Here is a 24632-nt window from a genome sequence, read left to right on the forward strand (position 1 = left end):
CATACTTTTTTATTGTATTTACATTTTTGTCTAGTATGTTAAGCCTTTATAAATCTCTCTACAATATTTCTTATCATTTGAAGTCACTTTGTCTTTATTATTTTCTGTATATTATTTACTGTAACCATGCAAATGTCCCACTGTGGGGCGAATAAAGGATGATCTCATCTTATCTCGTCTTATCTTATCTCGTCTTATCTTGTCTTATCTTAATGCGCAGTCTGCATGTGCCAGTGTAAGATTACAAGCTCTACTTATCACTATTCATCACTCATTACTAACCATTTGTAAAGGAATTTTAATTTTCTGTTTCACAATAAAATAACTCTTAATAAATCGCTCTTGAAATCTTGCTCGCTAGACACTTCTCAGTATAATTACAACCCTGCCTCGTTAGTGCAACAATGAATATTGTGTATATGCAAGCAGACGTGACTACAATTAGAACAAATAATTGATATGTGTATATATGCTGATATATTTGAGTCGCACTGCAGTATCCAGATTACTGTGATTTTAACCTGTTTAAAAAAAATCTGGCGATTATCTTTTGGTGCTTTACATAAAATAAACACACACAAAAATGAACTGTTTATGATACTGACATGCCTGATACACTCCACACAGGTCAATGTCACTGCTGTAAGATGGTGTTCCCATTCCACTGATGGATGAAGAAAAGAAAGAAAGGAAAATAAACAGATTAAAAGCTGAAAAGCAAAAGCGTTATTAAAAACATCAGCATAGAAAAAGACACGGTGCTAAATGGTGACTAAAGTGATGTGAGTGCAGTATGATCATTTTCTTGATTCTCTGCCTGTTCTCAGGCTGCAGAATTCTGCACAGTGCCTTACAGGAGTCTCGTGCGTGATGATAGATGTAGTTGCTAGGAAACTCTAGTGCAGTGATCACTGACAGTAAATTAGTGCACTCTCTTGTGTATTAGAAATACTCATTTACATTTTCAGGACATTGACTGGAAACTGCAATTGATCTAAGAACCATCATGCTTTACTTTATTACACGTACACATTTATAACACTTGGGGAAACGCAGTAATAAAATGATGTCAATAAACAGTCACTTTTTCCTCTTTTCTACCAAAAAATTCATTTTTGTTGCTTCATTCAGTTTATAAATATATTTTATAATTGAACAGTGAACATTGTATATTTAACATCTTCCCCACAATCTCTGTCTCAGCTTCACTGCCCTTAAGTGCACACATAAACACAGTCTCCTCATTGGGTAACCAGGTCTTTTACGTCTGACTTTCTATGCTGTCGTCACTGAGCCTTTTGTCTCCGTCTTTCTCTACTCGTTCTCGTTATTTGTTCTACTCCAAGTTTTAATTACAATATTTGTTTCTTTCAAAGCTCTTATGGCAGAGTGAGGGTAGAAATGAGAGTTTTACTCTCAAACATTTTGATTTCATTTGAATCGTGTTTTTTTTAGCAGCGGTTTAGAAACACACACATGCATGTATCATCATGTATAAATGAGCTCATTCCATCCATCAGACTTGGGCTTGCAGTTCTAATAAGAAGCTACATTTACCTTCAAATGCAGAACGTTTCTAGATCAGCTAATGATTCTGAGAATGAATGTTCTTGGTGTTGATCTGGAGGTAAACTGAGGAAATTCTCAGCTTTGGAATTTTAGCTATAATCCAACTTTCTTGTTTCACCTCTTACCATTCCTTGTCCTTCCCAGGCAAATATTTTAGTAGACAACAGATCAAGCTCTATACTGCAGTAGAACCACATATCTGAAACATCCTTCATTTACATTTACGCCCTTATCCACTAACATTTTTATCTCATTTTTATACAACTGAGCAATTGAGGGTTAAGGGCCTTGCTCAGGGGCCCAGCAGTGGCAGCTTGGTGGACGTAGGAATCAAACTCACAACCTTCCGATTGGTAGCCCAACACCTTAACCACTAGGCTACCACATCCCACGTATCATTAGTTTTATGTACATCTTGTTTCATTCGAAGCCAGTCAAGCCAGGACTGATTCAGTTTGGTGGTACCGATTAAAATAACTCGATTAGGGGCACGATGGCTTAGTGGTTAACACGTTCGCCTCACACCTCCATGGTCGGGGTTTGATTCCCGCCTCCGCCTTGTGTGTGTGGAGTTGCATGTTCTCCCCGTGCCTCGGGGGTTTCCTCCGGGTACTCTGGTTTCCTCCCCCGGTCCAAAGACATGCATGGTAGGTTGATTGGTATCTCTGGAAAATTGTGCGTGCGTGACCTGCGTGACACCAGGGTGTATCCTGCCTTGATGGCCGATGACGCCTGAGATAGGCACAGGCTCCCTGTGACTCTACCGGATAAGCGGTAGAAAATGAATGACTGAATCTTTCAGGTTTAGGCCTATACTGATATGCTTTCAGCTTTGGGTTGAGGTCTTGTAACTCTTGAAGCATGTGACTTGAATCATTTTAATTTTTTGGAAGAGGCAGAATCATCCTACTTATGGACCAGTTCCATCAGGATAGAAATGATCATCTTTAGCATAGGATAAAACTGACCAGGCAGAAAAAATGCAAACCATGGAATCAAAATAAACACCCCACAGTATAACAGAGGCCTCTCACTGTGTGGATAACATTTACATTTACCACAATAGGCAGATGTCCTTATCCAGATTGAGTTACAGAAGCGGTAAAGCATTTAGTAAAGCATCCTTACTGTTTCTTTCACCACGCATGCAGTCACCCACTTATTGAGAGATGATTCATCTGACCATATTGATCTTATTTGATTTTATTTACACAACTTTTGGCTGAACACTGAAATTGTCATCCACCTTCAGAATATGGGGTTTTGTGCATTGCGCCGTATGTTAATATTCCTCTCTGTGCAGTTGCTTTTGTAGACCGTTTGATCGTATCCTGCGCTGACATTCACGATCACCTGAATAGCAGTAGATCTTCTGTTTTGTTTTTTCACTACATGATTTACTTCCTTACAAATGCACTAGTAAATGAATGTAAACTATCCACCCTACTATCTAGACTAACTATCTAGAAAGAGTTATAGAAGGGAAATTATTCATCATTGCACTATCCTGTGTTACCCAGATGAGGAAGGGTTCATAAATCATCCTACAAAATCCCTGACTTTGTGCAAGTGTAAGAATTGACCTTGATTTGATTTGGATGTTTCTTCTGTTTGAACACTTGGCATTCTGAAAATGAATAGAAATAAATAATTCATATATAGGGGGGCACGGTGGCTTAGTGGTTAACACGTTCGCCTCACACCTCCAGGGTTGGGGGTTCGATTCCCTCCTCCGCCTTGTGTGTGCGGAGTTTGCATGTTCTCCCCGTGCCTTGGGGGTTTCCTCCGGGTACTCTGGTTTCCTCTCCTGGTCCAAAGACATGCATGGTAGGTTGATTGGCATCTCTGGAAAAATTAGTATGAGAGTGTGTGTGTGCCCTGCGATGGGTTGGCACTCCGTCCAGGGTGTATCCTGCCTTGATACCCAATGACCCCTGAGATAGGCACAGGCTCCCCGTGACCCGAGAAGTTCGAATAAGCGGTAGAAAATGAATATATATATATATATATATATATATATATATATATATATATATATATATATATATATATATATATATATATATATATTTGAAAGCATTCTTATTTATTCACCCCTACCTAAAACCTTGCACAGTACTGTATATATAAAAGCAAATACTGTTGTAATATATGTAAGTACACACTGATCTAGCAACACTAAGAGACTTTCTGTACCTCAGGAGGCTTCCCTTCCATAGCAGGGTGCTAATTTTTTTTCTCTCTAAGTGCATTTTTTTAAGGAGATTAATTTGAATTCTTTGGGAGATTAAACCAGATAAAAACCAGGACGGACATGAACCTACATTTGACACAGTAGCGTAGGAAGGTGCAAATATTATGACTAAGACACATGGTAAATGAGATGAATACTAATCTGAGATAGCTTCAGAAATGTGTATATATTTACTTTGTTTAATCCGAATGTTAGTATTACATCAAGAGTGTGACCATCATTATGAGTGAATCTTATAACACTCTGAATCTAAAATGGACACAACCACTGTTTTTAGAGGATCTTCCAAATTATCAAAATGAATGTTAAATTCTCCATCAATTAGCTCTTTGACTAAAGAAGCCTCTAGGTTTGAGATGAACGACACAAATACACAAATTTAACCAATAAGCCCGTAGCGGAATTGAGCAACACTCACTAACCCCTCTCATGTCTGTATACACACCTCCAGTGATGATATCTTCACTCACTCAACTACTTCACTTATGTTTATGGTTTAACTGGACATTTGTTGAATGTGAGGAAGTTATAAGATCATTTGTTTTTTTAGTCTTAATTGCCATTAAATTTTTCCTCCTTTTTGCATTCTTGAAGTAAGGTAGGTACTGTATTGCTTTCAGTATTAACTTTGACCTCTGGTTTCTATGGAATTCTAGTACTGGGCATAATTATAAACTCTGTGTCAGCTTATGTCACTTTAACCTTTAGTTTAATAACAGTTTATAGTAGGAAGCATGAAGGTGCCAACTGGAGGCAATGCAGCACAAAAACGAGTGAGTCTCTTCTGTTCTTCAAATGATCATTTAAGAAAGTGTCAGTAAACGTTTCAGTAGAATGATCTTTAAAACGGAAACTGTTTTACACACAATGCATTCACAGAAACACTAATAACAATAACAGTTCCAATAAAACTTGAAGAACACTTAAAATGGCAGCAACATTTCAGTACTAACACAGCTTACTGCAGTATACTAAGTGAATAAAAACAAATCTACACACACATATACTCACAAACACACAACACACACATGACACACACATACAACACACACGACACACACACATATACATACACAATCACACACACACACACACACACACACACACACACAACACACACGACACACACATACAACACACACGACACACACACATATACATACACAATCACACACACACACACACACACACACACACACAAACACACAACACACACGACACACACATACAACACACACGACACACACATATACATACACAATCACACACACACACACACACACACACGCACAAACACACACACACACACACACACACACACACACACACACACACACACACACCATCTCACGCTTGAATTTTCCCCTCAGTATTATTCTGATTCCTTTTAGATAATTGATTACTAATTAGCTTCAGAAAAATGGTTCAAACACATAAACTCTACATTATGTAAAAGGTAATTGTTAATGATGTTGCACTGGCAGATGTTACAGGGTAAATCAGTACAATTGGTATGTTGTAATACCTCTTCTGAATCAACCTAATGTCCTATTTTCTCTCACTCTGGCCTGAATGACCGTGTGTTTTATGTGTGTATGTATGAGTCATTGGAGTTTACTTTGTGCCTCTGTGTGTTTCTTTCTTCAGCTGCAGTCTAGGACATTCATTATTCATATACCTGTAAACACACAAGTATAATGATGTACATAGCATTGACTATCATGTAGCTACACTACACTACATGGCCATTCATCCCAAGAGAATTAATGAGATCAGGGGCTGATGTTGTTGAGGAGGTCTAATACACAGTCAGCATTCAAGTTCAAGTGTTCAGTGTAGTTGAACTTCAACCTTGGAAAATCATGTATTCTTGGAGTTAACTTTGTGCACAAAAGCATCATCATGATGTAACAGGTTTGGGCTTCTTAGTTACACTGCAGTGAATCTGCAAGGCTACTGATAAAAAGGCATTCTGTGCAATAATGTGCATCTAAGTGTCTAAGAGTACGTGTCAGCTGTTTGAGGAAGAACCGCATTATGGTGTATTTGTTTTTTTTTAATAGCACACTACCAGAAATAATGAAAACACCATATAAAGTTTAGATCAATTCTATTTTACTCAAAACATTTCTATGAACACTCGGTGAAGTTATTCATATCCTTATGTTCTCAAAGATCTCACACACACTACGTCTGCTTATTGAGAAGAACCCCCTAGTGTCTGACATGTGCGACCCCTTGTGGATCAAGCAGGTCAAAGGTGTGTATTGAAACAACTCTATCTCGTTCTCTGTCTCATAATTACATCAGCCATCAGTATGTCTCCTTACCTCGGAGTAAAAGCTCAATAATCATATCATTTATCATGTTAGCCTCCTAATTCACATTCTGCTTGTCTGTGAATGAGAAATATATGTGTTGTGTTCATGTGCTGTCTGTGTTGTGTTCATGTGCTGTCTGTGTTGTGTTCATGTGCTGTCTGTGTTGTATTGATGTGCTGTCTGTGTTGTGTTCATGTGCTGTCTGTGTTGTGTTCATTTGCTGTCTGTGTTGTGTTCATTTGCTGTCTGTGTTGTGTTCATTTGCTGTCTGTGTTGTGTTGTATTCATGTGCTGTCTGTGTTGTATTGATGTGCTGTCTGTGTTGTATTGATGTGCTGTCTGTGTTGTGTTCATGTGCTGTCTGTGTTGTGTTCATGTGCTGTCTGTGTTGTGTTCATTTGCTGTCTGTGTTGTGTTCATTTGCTGTCTGTGTTGTGTTCATTTGCTGTCTGTGTTGTGTTGTATTCATGTGCTGTCTGTGTTGTGTTGTATTCATGTGCTGTCTGTGTTGTATTCATGTGCTGTCTGTGTTGTGTTGTATTCATGTGCTGTCTGTGTTGTGTTCATTTGCTGTCTGTGTTGTGTTCATGTGCTGTTAAATGGGTTCAATGTGTTGTGTTGTGTTCATGTGCTGTGTTGTGTTCATGTGCTGTGTGTGTTGTGTTCATGTGCTGTGTTGTGTTCATGTGCTGTGTGTGTTGTGTTGTGTTCATGTGCTGTGTTGTGTTCATGTGCTGTGTGTGTTGTGTTGTGTTCATGTGCTGTGTTGTGTTCATGTGCTGTGTGTGTTGTGTTGTGTTCATGTGCTGTGTTGTGTTCATGTGCTGTGTGTGTTGTGTTGTGTTCATGTGCTGTTAAATGGGTTCAATGTGTTGAATGGGTTCAAGTTCTACAACTGGAGTTGTGCCCTTCATACCTAAATGAGCATCTTTAAACTTTATATATGACGACAAACTCCAACTGGACATCATCGTTGCCTTCTGCGCACTTTTTTCCAGCCATGACTGCACACATTCGGTGTACTTTTTCACTAATGTTTGGTGTACATTAGCTGGCAAATAAAACCCTCGTGTCCCCTTCAGCCAGACGAACGTGGGTTGCCGGATTAGTTTTGGGTTTGTAGCTAAAAAGCTCTTTTAAATTCAGAATGCCTGGGACAAACCACTATAACGTTTATTAATACCCCGTTTAAAAGTCGCCAGAAATACGCGTCTTTAAAAAACCAATCAATCAAATCATATCAACGCAGTTTGTCAGTCTGATTAATTACATTTCATTTCACAAACGAAACAAACAAACCCAATTTGGCAACCCTGTGAGAGGCGAGTGCAGCTGAGTGGCGTGCGGCAACGTGACGCGCACGAGAGGAGGCGCTCAGAGTGCCTTATATATGTGTATGTATATATATTTATATAAATAACGTCCGCTCAGCTTCCAGGTTACACCTGACATTTCAGCAGACACGTTCTCTTATTTCTGAAGCGAGGAGACATTACTTAAAACCGTGTACTCTCACAGCCATGATTAAGAAAATGTCACCATCAGAAAACGACTTTGACGTCCCAGCAAAGAACTGCTACAGGATGGTGATTCTGGGCTCCACTAAAGTTGGCAAGTCGGCTATAGTGTCCCGGTTCCTCACCGGTAAATTCGATGAGCAGTACACACCGACTATAGAAGACTTCCACAGAAAACTTTACAGCATCAGAGGAGATGTTTACCAACTGGACATTTTGGACACCTCTGGAAACCATCCATTTCCTGCTATGAGGAGATTATCTATCCTGACAGGTAAATACTTTAATATTGTATGGATGAGCTCAATGAGATGAACTGTTCTTAACCTTTAATATTGTGTGGATGAGCTCAATGAGATGAACTGTTCTTAACCTTTAATATTGTGTGGATGAGCTCAATGAGATGTTCTTGAAGCGTGTAACATCACTGTATTCCTGCGCTCTTTTATCCGCCACAGGTGACGTATTCGTTCTGGTGTTCAGTCTGGACAACCGAGAGTCGTTTAACGAAGTGCAGCGCCTGAAGCGTCAGATCTACGAGACCAAGTCGTGCCTGAAAAATAAGACTAAGGAGAACATGGCTGTGCCGTTGGTGATCTGCGGGAATAAAGGAGACCGTGAGTTTCAGCGCGAAGTGGCACGTGAGGAGATCGAGCAGCTTGTGGCCGGGAACGAGCAGTGCGCGTACTTCGAGATCTCTGCCAAGCGCAACACCAACGTGGACCTTATGTTCCGCCAGCTCTTCGACATGGCCAAGCTGCCCAACGAGATGAGTCCTGACCTGCACCGCAAGGTATCAGCGCAGTACTGCGACATGTTACACCGCAAGTCGTTTAAGGGCAAGAAGCCGAAAGACTGTGACGCGTACGGTGTGGTTGCGCCTTTTGCGCGCCGCCCCAGCGTGCACAGCGACCTCATGTACATCAAGGAAAAGGCTGTCGGTGGTGCCCACGGCAAGGACAGGTGTGTAATTAGCTAAGCGCTTCATTCTGAAAATATAAAATTACACGGGATGAAACGGAGATGTTGAACTGCACGCCGGACGGAAGCGCGCACGAGCGAATGGAGAAGCGGAGTGCAGATGCGCACGGGGTCCAAATGGACTGGACGCTTTGTGGTTGCGCGCTTCATTAAACCAAGCAAGAATCCTGCTGATGGAGTGTTGACTGTGTTCGGTTTACTCATAGCGCTCGGTAGTTTCGATCAGCTTTGAGAAAATAGTGTTTTGTTCCATCCGTATTTGAACATGGTGAAATAGGCCACGAGCGCAGAGCCGCAGTGTTGAATTAACTGATAGTGTTTACATTTTTGTATGTTTTATAAAATCATTGAACTTATATGAATATGTACTTTTTTTTTGAACAAAGTGGTGTTAAACGTTCATTTATACTTTGTAAATGTTTTAAACAAGAAATAAATAAACTGGCAAATGAATATATGGCTCTTTTCATCTAGTCATTAATCCCTGCAGAGGGTTTAGTCCTCAGCTGTTCAGTGAACACACACAATAATGACGCATAAGGAACATGCAGGAAAAAAAATATGACTTTGTCTGTTAAACACATTAAAACATCACTTATCTTCTTAAAAGTTTTATTTCTGGAGTCATACTAAGTGCTTCCTGGATTGTTTTCATGGACTGTCTCTAAGTATATCATGGTTAAAATGGCTTACCAAATTTTCATATTCTTGCCAAATACAAGATATGCTAGACATCTTATGATAACCAAACTTGCTTCACCCATTTTATATTTTACATCTAATTGACCAGAGATATCAGTTGTGCAGACTTCATCCTGTTTGTGTAGGTCAAATAAAATGAGTCTTTGTATCCATAATTAAGCAGTGCACAAATGTACTCTGGATGGAAGTCTGCAGTAAATTAATGCACTACATGTGACTAAGGGACTTTGGATTTTTCCCTACTACCTTAAGTGAAACCTAACCTATGTCTCGACACTGATTTGACCAAAATACTGATATGAAAACAGGCGCTGTTTATTATATATGCAACATAAAAGCAATAGGTAACACAGATACATCGATTTATGTGAAAGTGACTGAAGAGAAAGTGTCCTCATGTGGGCCAGCAGTTCAGAGCAGTGTTGTGTTCAAACCGTAGTAGAGAAGTCGATTATTATTGTGCATCAGGAAGGTTTAGGGATGTCGAACATGCACAAGCCCTTGTATTTGTGTAACAGCTGATTCTTGGTGCGGACTTGATCTCTCAGGGTGTGAAGTTTGTTCTGCTGCACCTCAGAGCTGAGGTCGATACCAGGCATGGCCAGGATCTGTTCACGTGTGTCCTGGATTCTCTGCCTTAACTTGTTGATCTCAGTGTGGACATCCTGGTTGTCTTTGTCCATGCTGTTGGCACAAAACGACAGTTTAGGTACATTTACAGCATTTAGCAGACACTCTTATCCAGAGTGACTTTTTATACAATTGAGGGTTCAATGGCAACTTGGCCACGAATTCAACACGAATTCAAACTCATGACCTTCTAATCAGTAGTCCAACACCTTAAACACGAAGCTATCACATCCCTGTTTAGCAGTAACCTATATACAAATTAATGTATTTCGACAGAGAAGTGATGTGATGATGACAACAGTGTAAGAAGCAGAATGTCTGTGTGTAAACATCACAGACATGCTAACGTTAGCGAGCTTTAACACAACCCATTATTTCCACCGTCACCGACTCCCTATTCGGATTAAACACTACGTATGATATCGTACAAAATGTGGAAACTCATACCATTTGATAATGTCGTGTATAAGCGGCAAAAACGAGTAATCTTCTGTATCGTCTACCACCGACACGGGAGTCGCCATGTTTGAACGACTATAACCACGCCCATTTCCTTTGACGTAATAAACACACGCTGCTAAATCAACCAGCCTATAAACCTGGCGTTAAAGATGACGTCATACAACGGCTTATTGCTGTAAAATAAAAATACAAACGATGACAAAATATGAATGAAAATATTATATTAAGGTGTTAATTGTCTTCCCTGAATTTGTCCCTTGAACTTAAACGAAATTAAATCAAATCTACAAAAATAAACATGTTCAAGTGGAATCTGTGATGTGAATCTACATTTTACTAAAGTTTTACATGAATTCAACAAAATTTGACCTGTGAATCATTAAACGTTCTTGTGTTTAAAGGATACATAATATAACAATCTAATGTACACCGTCCCACAGTCTAATGTACACCGTCCCACAATCTAATGTACACCGTCCCACAGTCTAATGTACACCGTCCCACAGTCTAATGTACACCGTCCTACAGTCTACTGTACACCGTCCCACAGTCTAATGTACACCGTCCCACAGTCTAATGTACACCATCCCACAGTCTAATGTACACCGTCCTACAGTCTAATGTACACCGTCCCACAGTCTAATGTACACCATCCCACAGTCTAATGTACACCGTCCCACAGTCTAATGTACACCGTCCTACAGTCTAATGTACACCGTCCCACAGTCTAATGTACACCGTCCTACAGTCTAATGTACACCATCCCACAGTCTAATGTACACCGTCCCACAGTCTAATGTACACCGTCCCACAGTCTAATGTACACCGTCCTACAGTCTAATGTACACCGTCCCACAGTCTAATGTACACCGTCCCACAGTATAATGTACACCGTCCCACAATCTAATGTACACCGTCCTACAATCTAATGTACACCGTCCCACAGTCTAATGTACACCGTCCTACAGTCTAATGTACACCGTCCTACAGTCTAATGTACACCGTCCCTCAGTCTAATGTACACCGTCCCACAGTCTACTGTACACCGTCCCACAGTCTAATGTACACCGTCCCACAGTCTAATGTACACCGTCCCACAGTATAATGTACACCGTCCCACAATCTAATGTACACCGTCCTACACTCTAATGTACACCGTCCTACACTCTAATGTACACCGTCCCTATGACTAATGTACACCGTCCCACAGCATCAATGTACACCGTCCCTATGACTAATGTACACCGTCCCACAGTCTAAACTCATCTCCACAGATCAGACATAATGTGACATCTATTTAAATGTCTTCTACACTGAGGACACTGAAATCTGTGGAGTTCAGGTTGAATCGATTGCAGATGGTGTTGAAGGCCGAAGTGCTACAGAACTTTTGAACATTAAACGTGTTTTTATACCCGAATGCACTCATTTCAAAGTTGTAGCTAAAAAAGATTTAGAAAGTTGTGGGGAAAAGTTGTGGCATAAACCTAGTTTGTTCTTTGGGCTTGTTTTGAGAACATTTAGATTGATCAGTAATCATGGGTAAGGATTAGGAACGAGCTATCGTGTTCTTTCCTTCAGAACAGCTATAATTAGGTACAGATTATTATCTTGGGTTTCTCTTTGAATAAAGTTAAGTCTCTGAATTACACAATGCACTGATGGTGCCTGTTTATCATTGCACTAGAAGTTTGTGCATATTAATATTCTTGTAGTCTTTTTCTTCAAGCCTTTTCATAAATTCTGTAGCAGAACTGACTCCGTGTCAGAAAAGGTAGAAAACAAAATGAGAACATAACAAGGTGGATAGTCATGCAGACAAGATAAATGAGTGGGGAACCTTAAACAAATTTGAGCTGCTGATGAGTGTATTTTAGATTTGTGATTACGCTATTTGCTGTAGTTTGCGTAATGGTGTGCAGTGCATATATAACATACTGTACAGACCTTTTCCAGGTAACCTGATCAGAACAGGGTGAATGGTTCTGTCTGTTATTCATTCATTCATTCATTCATTCATTCATTCATTCATTTTCTACCGCTTATCCGAACGTCTCGGGTCACGGGGAGCCTGTATCTCAGGCGTCATCAGGCATCAGGGCAGGATACACCCTGGACGGAGTGCCAACCCATCACAGGGCACACACACACTCACATTCACTCACACACTACGGACAATTTTCCAGAGATGCCAATCAACCTACCATGCATGTCTTTGGACCGGGGGAGGAAACCGGAGTACCCGGCGGAAACCCCCGAGGCACGGGAGAACATTCAAACTCCACAAGGTGGAGGCGGGAATCGAACCCCCAACCCTGGAGGTGTGAGGCGAACGTGCTAACCACTAAGCCACCATGCCCCCTCTGTCTATTATTATTATTATTATTATTATTATTATTATTATTATTATTATTATTATTATTATGAACATATAATGTACAAATGTGTATATATACAGAAGGCTCTAAAATACACTGGGACAGTAGGATGATGATGACATACTGTATTTATATATATAAAACATTACAGTGAAGGATTTATTATAGCATTACTTGTGACAGCATTTCATTTCAGAGTAACCTACTACAGATAAGCAATTCTGGCGAAAAAAAATAAAAGCCATATATGTTAGATCAGATCTGACACTAAAGCCATTGCCTTAAGGCTTCTTTATGGCACCTCGGCCATTAGGTAGCTTTCACATATGATCGTGATATCTCTTAGTCATAATACCTCTGTGTATACTGATAAAATAATCCATATCCTGTTATTAATACGTAATCCTGTTCCTTCCAGGAATGAGTCAGTTACACAGAAAAGCAAACAAATGTTGAAAAACAAAGTGATCTGATTAAAAATAAAAAACATTACTTAAAGTCAAATTTCAGCTAATTAAATTTTGTCTGGATAGCTATATACATATATATATATATATATATATATATATATATATATATATATATATATATATATATATATATATATATATATAGTGTGACTAGCCTTTGCCTTCAAAACAGCAGCAATTTTTCTAGGTACACTTGCACACAGTTTTTTTAAGGAACTCGGCCGGTAGGTTGTTCCAAACATCTTGGAGAACTAACCACAGATCTTCTGTGGATGTCGGCTTTCTCACATCCTTCTGTCTCTTCATGTAATCCCAGACACGCTCGATGATGTTGAGATCAGGGTACTCTGCATAAATATATATGAATAACACTTCACAATAGAATGTCCAATCCCACAGACGAGCTACTGTAGCTCAAAAGTTACTGCTGGTTCTGATGTAAAGGTGTCAGAATACACAGTGCATTGCAGTTGGTTGTACATGGGGCTGCATAGACCAGGCAAGGTGCCCATGCTGACCCATGTCCACTGCCAAATGTGCCAACAATGGCCAAATAAGCATCAGAACTGGACCACAGAGCAATGGAAGAAGGAGCCCTTGTCTGATGAACCATATTTTCTTTTCCATCACGCAAAAGATCGGGTGCGTGTCCATCGTTTACCTGGAGAATAGATGGCACCCGGATGCGCTATGGAAAGAAGGCAAGCTGGCAGAGGCAGTGTGATGCTTTGGAAATATTTTGCTTGGAAACCTTGGGTCCTGCCATCCATGTGGATGTTACTTTGACAGATGTCACCTACCTAATCATCGAAACGGTATTTCTTGATGGCTGTGGTCTTTTTTTATCAGGAGAATTAGCCCTGATAGAAAGCAACATTGGTTCTGGAATGATTTGAGGAGCATAACAACAAAGTGTTGACTTGGCCTCCAAATTCCCCTAAATCTCAATCCAATCGAGCATCTGTGGGATGTACTGTACAAACAGGTCTGATCCAGAGAGGCCCCACCTTAAATTGTTAAATTGTTTGCAAGCAGTGACAAGGCTAGCGTAACAGCATTTTACAGCATTTTATTTGATATGCATAGAAAGAATCTCAATTGTCATCATTTGCATGGGTCTTCTGTAATAGTAGAATGTTTTGTCTTAATAAATTCAAGAAAGAAAAAGAGAATCTGCTGACAAATGACTGATAAGTATTGCGATAATGTAAGTAATGAACCTCTTCTCCGGTGCATTTCACATTTAATGTACTTTCATTCATTCATTCATTTTCTACTGCTTATCCGAACTTCTCGGGTCACGGGAAGCCTGTGCCTATCTCAGGCGTCATCGGGCATACCACTAAGCCACCGTGCCCCCTTACTTTGTACTTTATACTAATAAATCTACTTTTATTCAATTTTATTATGTCTCACCACCAATAGTTTTATCACTGTATTGACATATTTACTTGTGACACATTATGTTTGATAAGTTTGACCAAATGTTATTTACAATAGAATTGTCCTGTGTTATAAATGGTTTCTCAGCACAGTAGGTTTGTGTACAGCATGTCTCAATATAATGTACAGGTTCAACAATACTTTCGATCTTGCTTAATGTAGATTATTTTTTCTGACCTTCATTCTGATTCATAATCATCTGATTTACGATCAATAACAGATTAATAACTGTTTTCCCCTAAAGCACATGGATACACACACACACACACACAGTGGGAGAATTATGCACATATTCCCACCTTTTTTCTTTGTCATGAAATTATTTTGTTTGATGGTAGACAAAAAAACAAACAGTTGCTGTAAATGAGCCATAAAACATACATTTAACAACAGAACTCTCCACAACATACAGAAGATTAGAGAGTGGTTTAATTACAATACATCATTTAGCCTTTTCCCTGAACTCAAACTGAACATAGCAAACATTGTGCATACAAAATAAATAAATGAATGAATAAAACTTAAAGCTTACTCAAAAATCACAAATAACATTTAGCCAAAGTTCATATCTCCTTCATGACTGATTATTTTAGTAAATAAGAGTATAAATGCCAACCCCAACACACACACACACACACACACACACACACACACACACACACACACACACACACACACACACACACACACACACACACACACACACACACACACACACAGCTGCAGGCATTATTCCAAATGCACATTAACACTTCCATTAGATATTAATCATTAATGGTGATCTTGGTTGTTTTTCCAACTCACTGTAAATTTATGATGAGGAGACAGAGACTAGTAGAACTGTGGCCTGACTCTCATATTATGTTATAAAACATCCTTGCATCATCAAGGGATATACTGACACCATACGATGTTAGCTGAGGAATTGTAGCCCATCAGCGACCCATGTTTTGTTTGATGTGTCATTAGGAAACCACTAGTTGATATATGTACCTGTGAGCGTAAATGATTTACGGGTAATTGTGGTGGTGATGGATTTACTGGCACTGTACAGTATGTAGTTTCATACACACACATCCAGTGATGTGTGATGTACACAGCCTGAGGATTTCAGGTGTGCTCTACTTTCCATTGTGTTGTGCTGAAAAAGTGTAGAATCATTGTTCAATTTATGCTCCTAGAAATAATGATTAGTTACAGATTAGTGCAGTCAATTCCAGTACACACACACACACACACACACACACACACACACACACACACACACACACACACACACACACAATTAAGTCCTAAAAGTAAACAAGGTGAACACAATCAAACAATGAGCCAAAAAAAAACATTATACTTCTTCATTTAATTATTCAACAAAAATGATCCAGCTTTACAGATCTGAGACTTGCAAAACCGTTGCTTTTAGTGTCTGTTTTTTAGTCTTTAGTTGATTGTATTCCTTTTCTGACCCAATAGACTGTTACATGTCTTGCTTTTGGAGTGATCTTTGTTGGTTGAGCACTTCTGTGGATTTACCAATGGTCTTAAATTTCCTCCATTGTACTCATGATTATGAGTCCAAACTCTTTTTGTAACCTTTTCCAGCCTGATGAGCAACAATAACACTTTTTCTGAAGTCCTCAGAAAACTCCATTGTTTTTGCAATGATCCGCTTCCACAAACACATGTCATGACCATCAGACCTTGATATACCTCTGTTCTTTGAATACAATAGGACACTCATGGAGACCTGGTTGTCATCTCATTGACTGAAATCCGAGTAAGTTTCACATACGTTTGCCTCTAACAGATATATAATATTGGAACATTTGCCTGAATAAAAAAAGTATATGTATCCGTTTCAGTATATGTATACTTTCAGTATACAGTATATGTATCCGTTCATCTCTTTACCCATCTCTATGGAGCAAAACATTCTGTTGTCAACAGTTTTGGAGCAAATACTTTTAAATCATAATTTCTCAAACTGATTTAAAATAGCTCAGGAAGCTGAGAACAAAAAACAATTTTAGGGAAGGTCACATAGCTGTGACCCTGACCTGTTATGGATAAATTCCAAAACCTTATCGGTGTGTCTGCTGGCCACAGTGATAATGCCATATTATAACTGATGCACTCACCTCGGTTTATGCTGACAGACATGCAGCTCTGTGTGGTAAGACTCCCGGTGGTGGATTACAGTATGTGTCTACTTCTACACAGAATGGTGCAAGAATTCTGTGCAAGTTTCTTATTACTACTCTAGTGGAGTTTGTAAAGTTTGTAAACGGACACTTTATTATTGCCAAAGTAACCATGCAAATCTCAAATCGGTTCTCCCTAAATTCCATTAGCATACAGACTTTGCGACAAGAGGGACGAACATGCTGGATCTTGGACCATAGAATCCAGTTTCAGAGCAGGTGACAAGGTGGCCCCAAGAACAGCAAGGTCAAAACTGTTCCAGGCCATCAGGGAGACAAAGCTTGTACAGTACATGCCCAGGGAACTCACAGGACACCTCAAAGACACCCAGGTCCTGTAGCAGGGCATCCCAGCGATCATTAACTACTTGGCAACTTCACCTGCCTGCAAACACCTACTTTCCAGATGTGATGAAGACCACACCGCCTCCAAATGACCAGGTTCTATGTGAGGAAAACTATGCAGAGTTAACCTACCGATGGCTGCTGGACCTGACAACGCACAGCTGGTTATATAAAAAGGGTAAACAGTTTATCATTTTGTTGTGCCATAAAGTCATTACCTTGTTACAAGAAAAGCTCAATTTTTCTGAAACAGCTAGTTATTCCTGTACGTTGATTCTTATACAGATACAGTGCAGTGCAGTCATCTGTCTTTCTGTCGTGTACAGATACTAAAAATCTATACAGATTTGAAAAATCTAATGCAATATTAGCACTATGTTTTTATAGCAATCCAAATTCTCCAAACAAATGTATGCTAGCTCGAGACTACTGATCAGTGACTCTTGAGTTCAATTCCAAGGTGATTACACAACTCCACTTGACTATGTACAGTTGTTGAAAGGACATTATTTATAATCACACATTGATGTCATCCAATACGATATATGTATATAAAGCCTCTACTGTTTTTTTGGGCTCATGGTGACCTTTACACAAACCTTCCACTGCTCCATGTTAAACCTTAGTGGGTGGCTGGGACAGAGAAAGTGACATCAGGTTGCCAAAGAAACAAGTAATAGTGTGTTGAGCTGTTACAGATGAAAATGTAATTGCCACATCACCTGCTACTTCATGTTTAAATCAATCTTTTTTTAATATGAATTTTGATCTTTGTATGATAACAGTAAAATAAAGTATGATATAACCATAAATGACTTCCCCATGCTGCTATGCATTTGCTATGTTTTCTTTTGGTTATAACTCTTAATAGAATAATGCTACATGCAGTGGCAAAACCCATTAAGAAGGAGAGAGAGCTGTGTGGAGCATGTTTATAGCGATGACTCACATTGGCGTATTAGCGTCTGTATCTTGTGTACGTCAGAGACGCCAGCTCAACCGATTCTCCTCCATTTAGACAAAAATAGAGAACCTTGTAAAAAAAAAAAAAATGTCTGTGAAAGCACTTAGCAAACTTATTGGTGTGCCGAATGTAAAACAATTGGTTTTAATTAAAGAAGATTTCACCTGTAGCTGTCTAATTAGCATTAGTATTTATAGACCAATCTGGCTTTATTCTGAATTTCTACTGGAACATTTTTTCAGATTTCCTCCAATTGTTTCAGTGGATAAAAAGTAGCTATTAAACACTTCAGTACTGATTTTGATCATTGATAAGATAGTGTTTTATTTTAAAACTCATGATTTATTTGAAAACACTTAAGACTCAGTCAGAACATAACAGACTATTATAACTGATTTCCATGAGTAGGGGAGAGTGGGGTAAGATGACCCAGTGGGTAAGTTGACCCACCCCCTGTTTCTGGGCAACTATGCAAATTTGGTGTAATGTGACCATACATGCTGAAGGACTCCATCATTTGTAATTTTTTGTGAAGAGGAGAAGCTCATGGGACAAGAGATAAGTTGTTGTTTTTTCACAAAAACACTTATTTGCTTGTTAAAGTTGATTTTCTGCATTTCAGGTATACTCACTGTTGTGCCAAAGAAAATTTATCTAGGTCTAAAGTTGTGTATGGTACATTTTGGTGATTTGTCAACATATAAAACCATGTGAATCATCAAGCTAAAAGTTAGCCTGAATTGCTAAGCTAGGCCATTTTTACCAAAATGGTGGCTATGGGGCAAAGTGATGTGGGGTAAATTGAATCAGTGGTTGGATCAATGAAGACACCTTTGCAGAGTTCTTTGAACATCTGGCTCACCATACCAAGTGCTCCTCCGACCATCTCATAGTGCCACTACTTGATTTAAGCAAAGAGAAAGGGGATTGTTATGCTCACAATTCCACCCCACACGTCTCATTGCCTGCAGCTTCTGGACAAGAGTGTCTATGGTCCATTCAAGACCAATTACAGCCAGCATATACTGTACCACATCCCTCAACCTCTATGTAGGATCTGTCCCACTGAATGATGTGCTGAAGAAGCTTCCTAAACCTTGAAAGGTTGGACTTCAACTTTAACTGGTTTGTTTTGTGCTGTTTGAGGTAGCTTTAATAAATGACATTGTTTGGAAAGGTAAGTGAATTGTTAAAAACCTTTTTTTAAAGTTTTTTTGTATTATACTTGCATAAAATAGGATGGTCAATTTACCCCCAAATGGCTCAATTTACCCACTGACTGGGATCAACTTACCCCTAGCTTGGGGTAAGTTGAGTCACATGAACACTTTTTTTCTGAGGTCATATTTTCAAGGATCTATGTCATAGGTGAATTCTTATATTTTCAGTTGATAGGCAACATCCCAAATTAACAGTAGATGTCTTCGTTTTACTTCTGTCTAAATTTCCCTTGCCTGGAGATCCACATAAGTAAAATCTGGCTCATCTTACCCCACTCTCCCCTATATAAAAAGTCACACTCCCCAGTCTGATAGGATGTCTGATCACTATCTCAGAACAATTCAAATGTATCTTAACTTTTTAATGAATCATTTCAATTTCATTTTCATATAAAAAAAACACTTAATGGTTTGACTGTAAATGGCATAAAAACAAAGTAGCCGTCATCCAAATTGCATGGAAGGAGAGTTTATTTATTATGGAACGGTTATTGTAGTTAGATCAGCTTGAGAAGCCGACAAAACTAATCCTAGATATTTAATACAGCAACAAAGCCAGGAAAAAAAAGAGACAAATCAGTGAAATAAAGAGAATTCCAGCAGAGTTTCAGAGTCATGCCATGCGGCATGATGAGGGTTTGTTAATGGCGCTAACAGAAAATATGATATTAGACACAGAGTATTGGTGATGTGGTAGCTCAGTGGTCAAGGTGTTGGGCTACTGATTGAAAGGTCATGGGTTTGAACCCCAGGTCCACCAAGCTGCCACTGCTGGGCCCCTGAGCAAGGCCCTTAACGCTCAGTTGCTCAGTTGTAATTCACTCTGGATAAGGGTGTCTGCTAAATGCCGTAAATGTATTGAACAGACCATTTTAAAACATATCATATGATAAAGATATCTAGAGAACATTACAAGCACATCAAGAGAGTGATTTGAATCATTTACCACAGTCTAATCAACCGAATTGCTTTTAGTGATCTCCTTGGCAAAATAATCATCTGTGCACAAGATCCCTTACACATGCAGGTTCTATTGTAAATAATCAACTCATCTCTTAGCAGGCATCTCTAAACTAGCAGATATCAAAATCGGACATGACATGGTCACAAAACCTGAAGATCTTCCACTTTAAGTGCTTGTGTTCTTCTTACTGAGATGATTTCTGCTCACCATGATTGTGAAGAGTGATTATTTCAGTTACTTTATCCTCCCTGGCAGTCTGAACCAACCTGATCAGTTTCCTCTGATCTCTTTTAGCAGCAATATGTTTTAGCCTGTAGATCTGATCAACACTGGAAGTTTTTTTTCTGTTTCTGGACACAATCCAGTCCATCTGGCCATCTACATTTAAGTTCCTGACCTGATATGCTGTATATGATTTTGTGCATTTTGTTGCTAACTAGCTGATTAGATAACTGCAAGTGATTGTGCAAGTGTTCTTAATGAAGTGGATGGTGAGTGCATGTAAACATGGTATTAGCTTCCACTGCTCTAACAGTGACACATGCTTCAGCAAAACCAGATGACAGACACCAGCTTAATAAAGCTGCCTATACGCAATTTAAACAGGTTCCTATCATGGCTTACTGCCCTATTGGTATGGAAAGTGTGAAGGGACATGGCTGCAGGACGTAGCTGCAGAGACAACCATGGCAGCCAATCAGAGAGGAGGCTATTACTCACTCTTCAGCAGAAGTAAGGTTGTGTTCATGTCGTGTTCATGTTCACTCTCTCTCTCTGCTTTACAGATCACACACAATTGGGAAATCGTGGCCTAATGGTTAGAGAGTTTGACTCCTAACCCTAAGGTTGTGGATTCGAGTCTCGGGCCGACCATGACTGAGGTGCCCTTGAGCAAGGCACCAAACAACTGCCCCCACCCCCCCAACTGCTCCCCGGGCGCCGCAGCATAAATGGCTGCCCACTGCTCCAGGTGTGTGTTCATGGTATGTGTGTTCACTGCTGTGTGTGTGCACTTTGGATGGGTGTGTGCAGAGAACGAATTCTAAGTATGGGTCACCGTACTTAGCCGTATGTTACGTAACTTTTTTTCCCTTTTTGTCAGAGTGAACATGAACATGCAGAAAAAGCTTTATTGGAAAATAATGCTGTGTGGAGTTTGCATGTTCTCCCTGTGCTTCGGGGGTTTCCTCAGGGTCATCCAGTTTCCTTCTCCCATCTAAAGACATGCTGCAGACTCATTGGCATCTCTAACATGTCTGTACAAAGCATGTGCATTTATACAGTTGAATAAATAAACTAATGCAAATATTGTTTTTGTTTGATTGTTTACAGATGAAGGTAAAATGGAAAAATGGAAGCAGATTAAAGAAACATCATTTTGGAGGCAAAATCATGGTTGCCCCAAGTAATATGACACATGATTTTTAAGACCATGGCTGATTCATGTTGATGAAGTGCATTTTTATATAATTTGTATAATATGTAGATATGACACATTGTTATTAGAGTGTTTACTAAAGCTTGGATCTTGATATGAAGAAACTAATTGAATGATAGTAACTATGACTCATTTCGGGCTGGAAAACCCTGTGATTTAGCTAATGGTTTGTTTTCATCCTCATACAGACAGGTGTTTAAGGGAACAGACACAAAACAGTCAATTCATACCGTTTCCCCTCTTAGCCTTACACAGTTATGCCATATATGTATATATATATGAGAATAGGATATTAATTAAGGTAATCTATAAAAAAGCATAAGTATTATTATATAATGAGCTTTATACAGTGGAGGCTGACATGGTTTATTTTGTGGACATTTTAAATAGATAAATATATGAAAATAATAACACCATAACCAATTCAACCAATCTTTCTGTCATCTTACATTAATTTAAATGAACATGAAATTATAGAAAATATACCGTGTGTTTCACATAGTCTCTAATGCATCTGCTGTGATATCACACTGTCATCTAATACAAGCGTCAGAAATCCTGGCACAAACTTTATTGAGTGTAGGCAAGCTAAACACACACGCACACACAGAGACACACACACACACACACACACACACACACACACACACACACACACACACACACACACACACACACACACACACACACACACACACACACACACACACACACACACACGTACGTTTTGTTCCCAGCTGATTCCCCCCTTCCCTTTCTGTAGATGCACTGTTCATGACTCATCACTCCTGAGTTGGATCTAAATAAAGCAGAAAGATGATGTATTTCACAGTGTGGTGATTCAGTTTGGGTTGTGGGAATTGTAACACACACACGCACAATTGTACACTGTATATTATGGCAGCAGTACAGCTGAGGCGACTATAGATAGTCATTTAATTTTTTTCCCATCCCACATTTCTGGAAAGTTCCACTGCCTCTCACTTTCTAACAGGATCTGACAGGATATTGTTTTGCTATTGTGCCCCCTCTTTATTTCACTTGTCACAGATTAAATATTCATGTGGTGAAACAATTGAGTGGAAAGTTTATTCCTGACAGCAGTGAGTCCCTGGCTCCGTAAATAAACAAATTACACCAGGAGATACCAACTCACCTGAGGGTGACAATAGAAAAGGTGACTCTTTTTGTAGGAATCAAGCACAGTTAGGTTTGTGATATGTTTGTGTGCCTAACTGTATGTAGTCATTATTAAACACTAAGCTGAAGCTTTCGCTACGCTCATCACACAACAGTCATTGATAGAGTAAGGTGTTTGACACTGAGACCCATAGATACCATCCTCAGAAATCACTATCATCTCGCAAACACACTTACATCTTCCTCTAATGCCTCTAATGCCTTGCTCTTCTTTAATCTGGCCTTTTCTGCTCCCCCTTTTCTTTTCTTTATTGCTGTTCAGTTGATTAAAGTCTACGAGGGATTTCTGATCAACTGCAACCATGTACATGTGACCTGGAATCAAGCAACAGGTTAGGATCTCAGAGAGCCAACTCTCACTGTCTCATTGTCTGTAGTATGAGGAGGCAAGGATGAGATCGACCTCTGTGTGTGTGTGTGTGTGTGTGTGTGTGTGTGTGTGTGTGTGTGTGTGTGTGTGTGTGTGTGTGTGTGTGTGTGTGTGTGTGTGTGTGTGTGTGTGTGTGTGTGTGTGTGTGTTTGTATGTGTCCCAGAGCACAACTGCTTGCTGTGCCAACAACTAGTTCTAGTTATATTGCTAGTATTAAATGTATTGCATCATCAACCCTTGCTGCCCACTGGGAATAACTCCAGAATCCCCAGATTAGCATTTACTTTTTCATTAACAGGCTATTGGTTCTGTTCTACTATAGTGAACTTTAAACATTCATGCAACATTATGGACTGAACATGCAGCACATTAACAATAGCGGACAATAGCGAACAGTTTAGCAACAACCTAATGAGGGTAGTTGACCAGGATATGAGTTGATGAGTGAGAGGTTTTACTGTTATTTTAGTTAAAATAGGTAAACTGGAAATTGGCCCTTTCAATAGTGCAGCAGAGTTGGCTCTCCAAACACACACACACACACACACACACACACACACACACACACACACACACACACACACACACACACACACACACACACACACACCACAAACACACACATGCATATTATGCACATACATATGCCCTGATCCTTGATCTAGCAAGGACTCTCTCTCTCTCTCTCTCTCTCTCTCTCTCTCTCTCTCTCTCTCTCTCTCTCTCTCTCTCTCTCTCTCTCTCTCTCTCTGTCTCTCTCACACAGGAAATAAACCGTGTTTACATGTGTGTGTGTTTATGTCCGGAGTGTTCAACAGTTCTGTAGCCATTTGTGTGCAGTTTGTTTATTACATTAAAGGCCTTGTTGTCACAGTCATTACTGTCAGACTCCCAGCAGGAGCAAATCAGTCACAGCATGGCCACACTCTTTCCCAGATCTGTGTGTATATGTGTTTGTGTGTGTGTGTGTCACCCAGGGCAGTTCAGTTTAAAGAAAAATTGGGCAAAACATGTGCCACAAAACCTGACCTAATGACCAACTTAATGGATCTAAAGTGTAACGTCATCCTGCTGTGACTAGCAAATGGGGGACAGCAGGAGATCAAGCAGCTCTATTAAATCTCTGACGTATATGTCCAGACAAACCGTACAGCAAAATTCCTGCCCTCCTTCCCCCCTTCCCCCCTTCCCCCCTTCTCTCTCTC

General features: G+C 39.6%; 2 protein-coding genes and 1 long non-coding RNA gene across 3 annotated transcripts; 2 read left to right on the top strand and 1 right to left on the bottom strand.

Moving 5' to 3' along the window:
* The first annotated feature begins 7033 nt into the window (after positions 1-7033).
* rasd1 (RAS, dexamethasone-induced 1) lies at positions 7034-9099 on the top strand. The gene is made up of 2 exons (XM_027159024.2): positions 7034-7935; positions 8120-9099. The coding sequence occupies exons 1-2, from the start codon at positions 7665-7667 to the stop codon at positions 8638-8640; spliced, it is 792 nt and encodes a 263-aa protein (XP_027014825.2). The 5' UTR covers positions 7034-7664; the 3' UTR covers positions 8641-9099.
* Positions 9100-9643: 544 nt separating this feature from the next.
* On the bottom strand, positions 9644-10570 carry med9 (mediator complex subunit 9). Its single transcript, XM_027159025.2, has 2 exons — positions 10422-10570; positions 9644-10028 (listed from the first exon to the last, which is right to left on the bottom strand). Exons 1-2 carry the CDS (start codon positions 10496-10498, stop codon positions 9809-9811), a joined length of 297 nt encoding a protein of 98 aa, XP_027014826.1. The 5' UTR covers positions 10499-10570; the 3' UTR covers positions 9644-9808.
* A 10777-nt stretch (positions 10571-21347) lies between these two features.
* On the top strand, positions 21348-21729 carry LOC125145357. Its single transcript, XR_007143731.1, has 2 exons — positions 21348-21388; positions 21521-21729. It is a non-coding gene; the product is annotated as an uncharacterized LOC125145357 (long non-coding RNA).
* The last annotated feature ends 2903 nt before the right edge of the window (positions 21730-24632 follow it).

Source organism: Tachysurus fulvidraco, chromosome 8 (assembly GCF_022655615.1).
Source record: "Tachysurus fulvidraco isolate hzauxx_2018 chromosome 8, HZAU_PFXX_2.0, whole genome shotgun sequence".
NCBI classification, from domain to species: domain Eukaryota; kingdom Metazoa; phylum Chordata; class Actinopteri; order Siluriformes; family Bagridae; genus Tachysurus; species Tachysurus fulvidraco.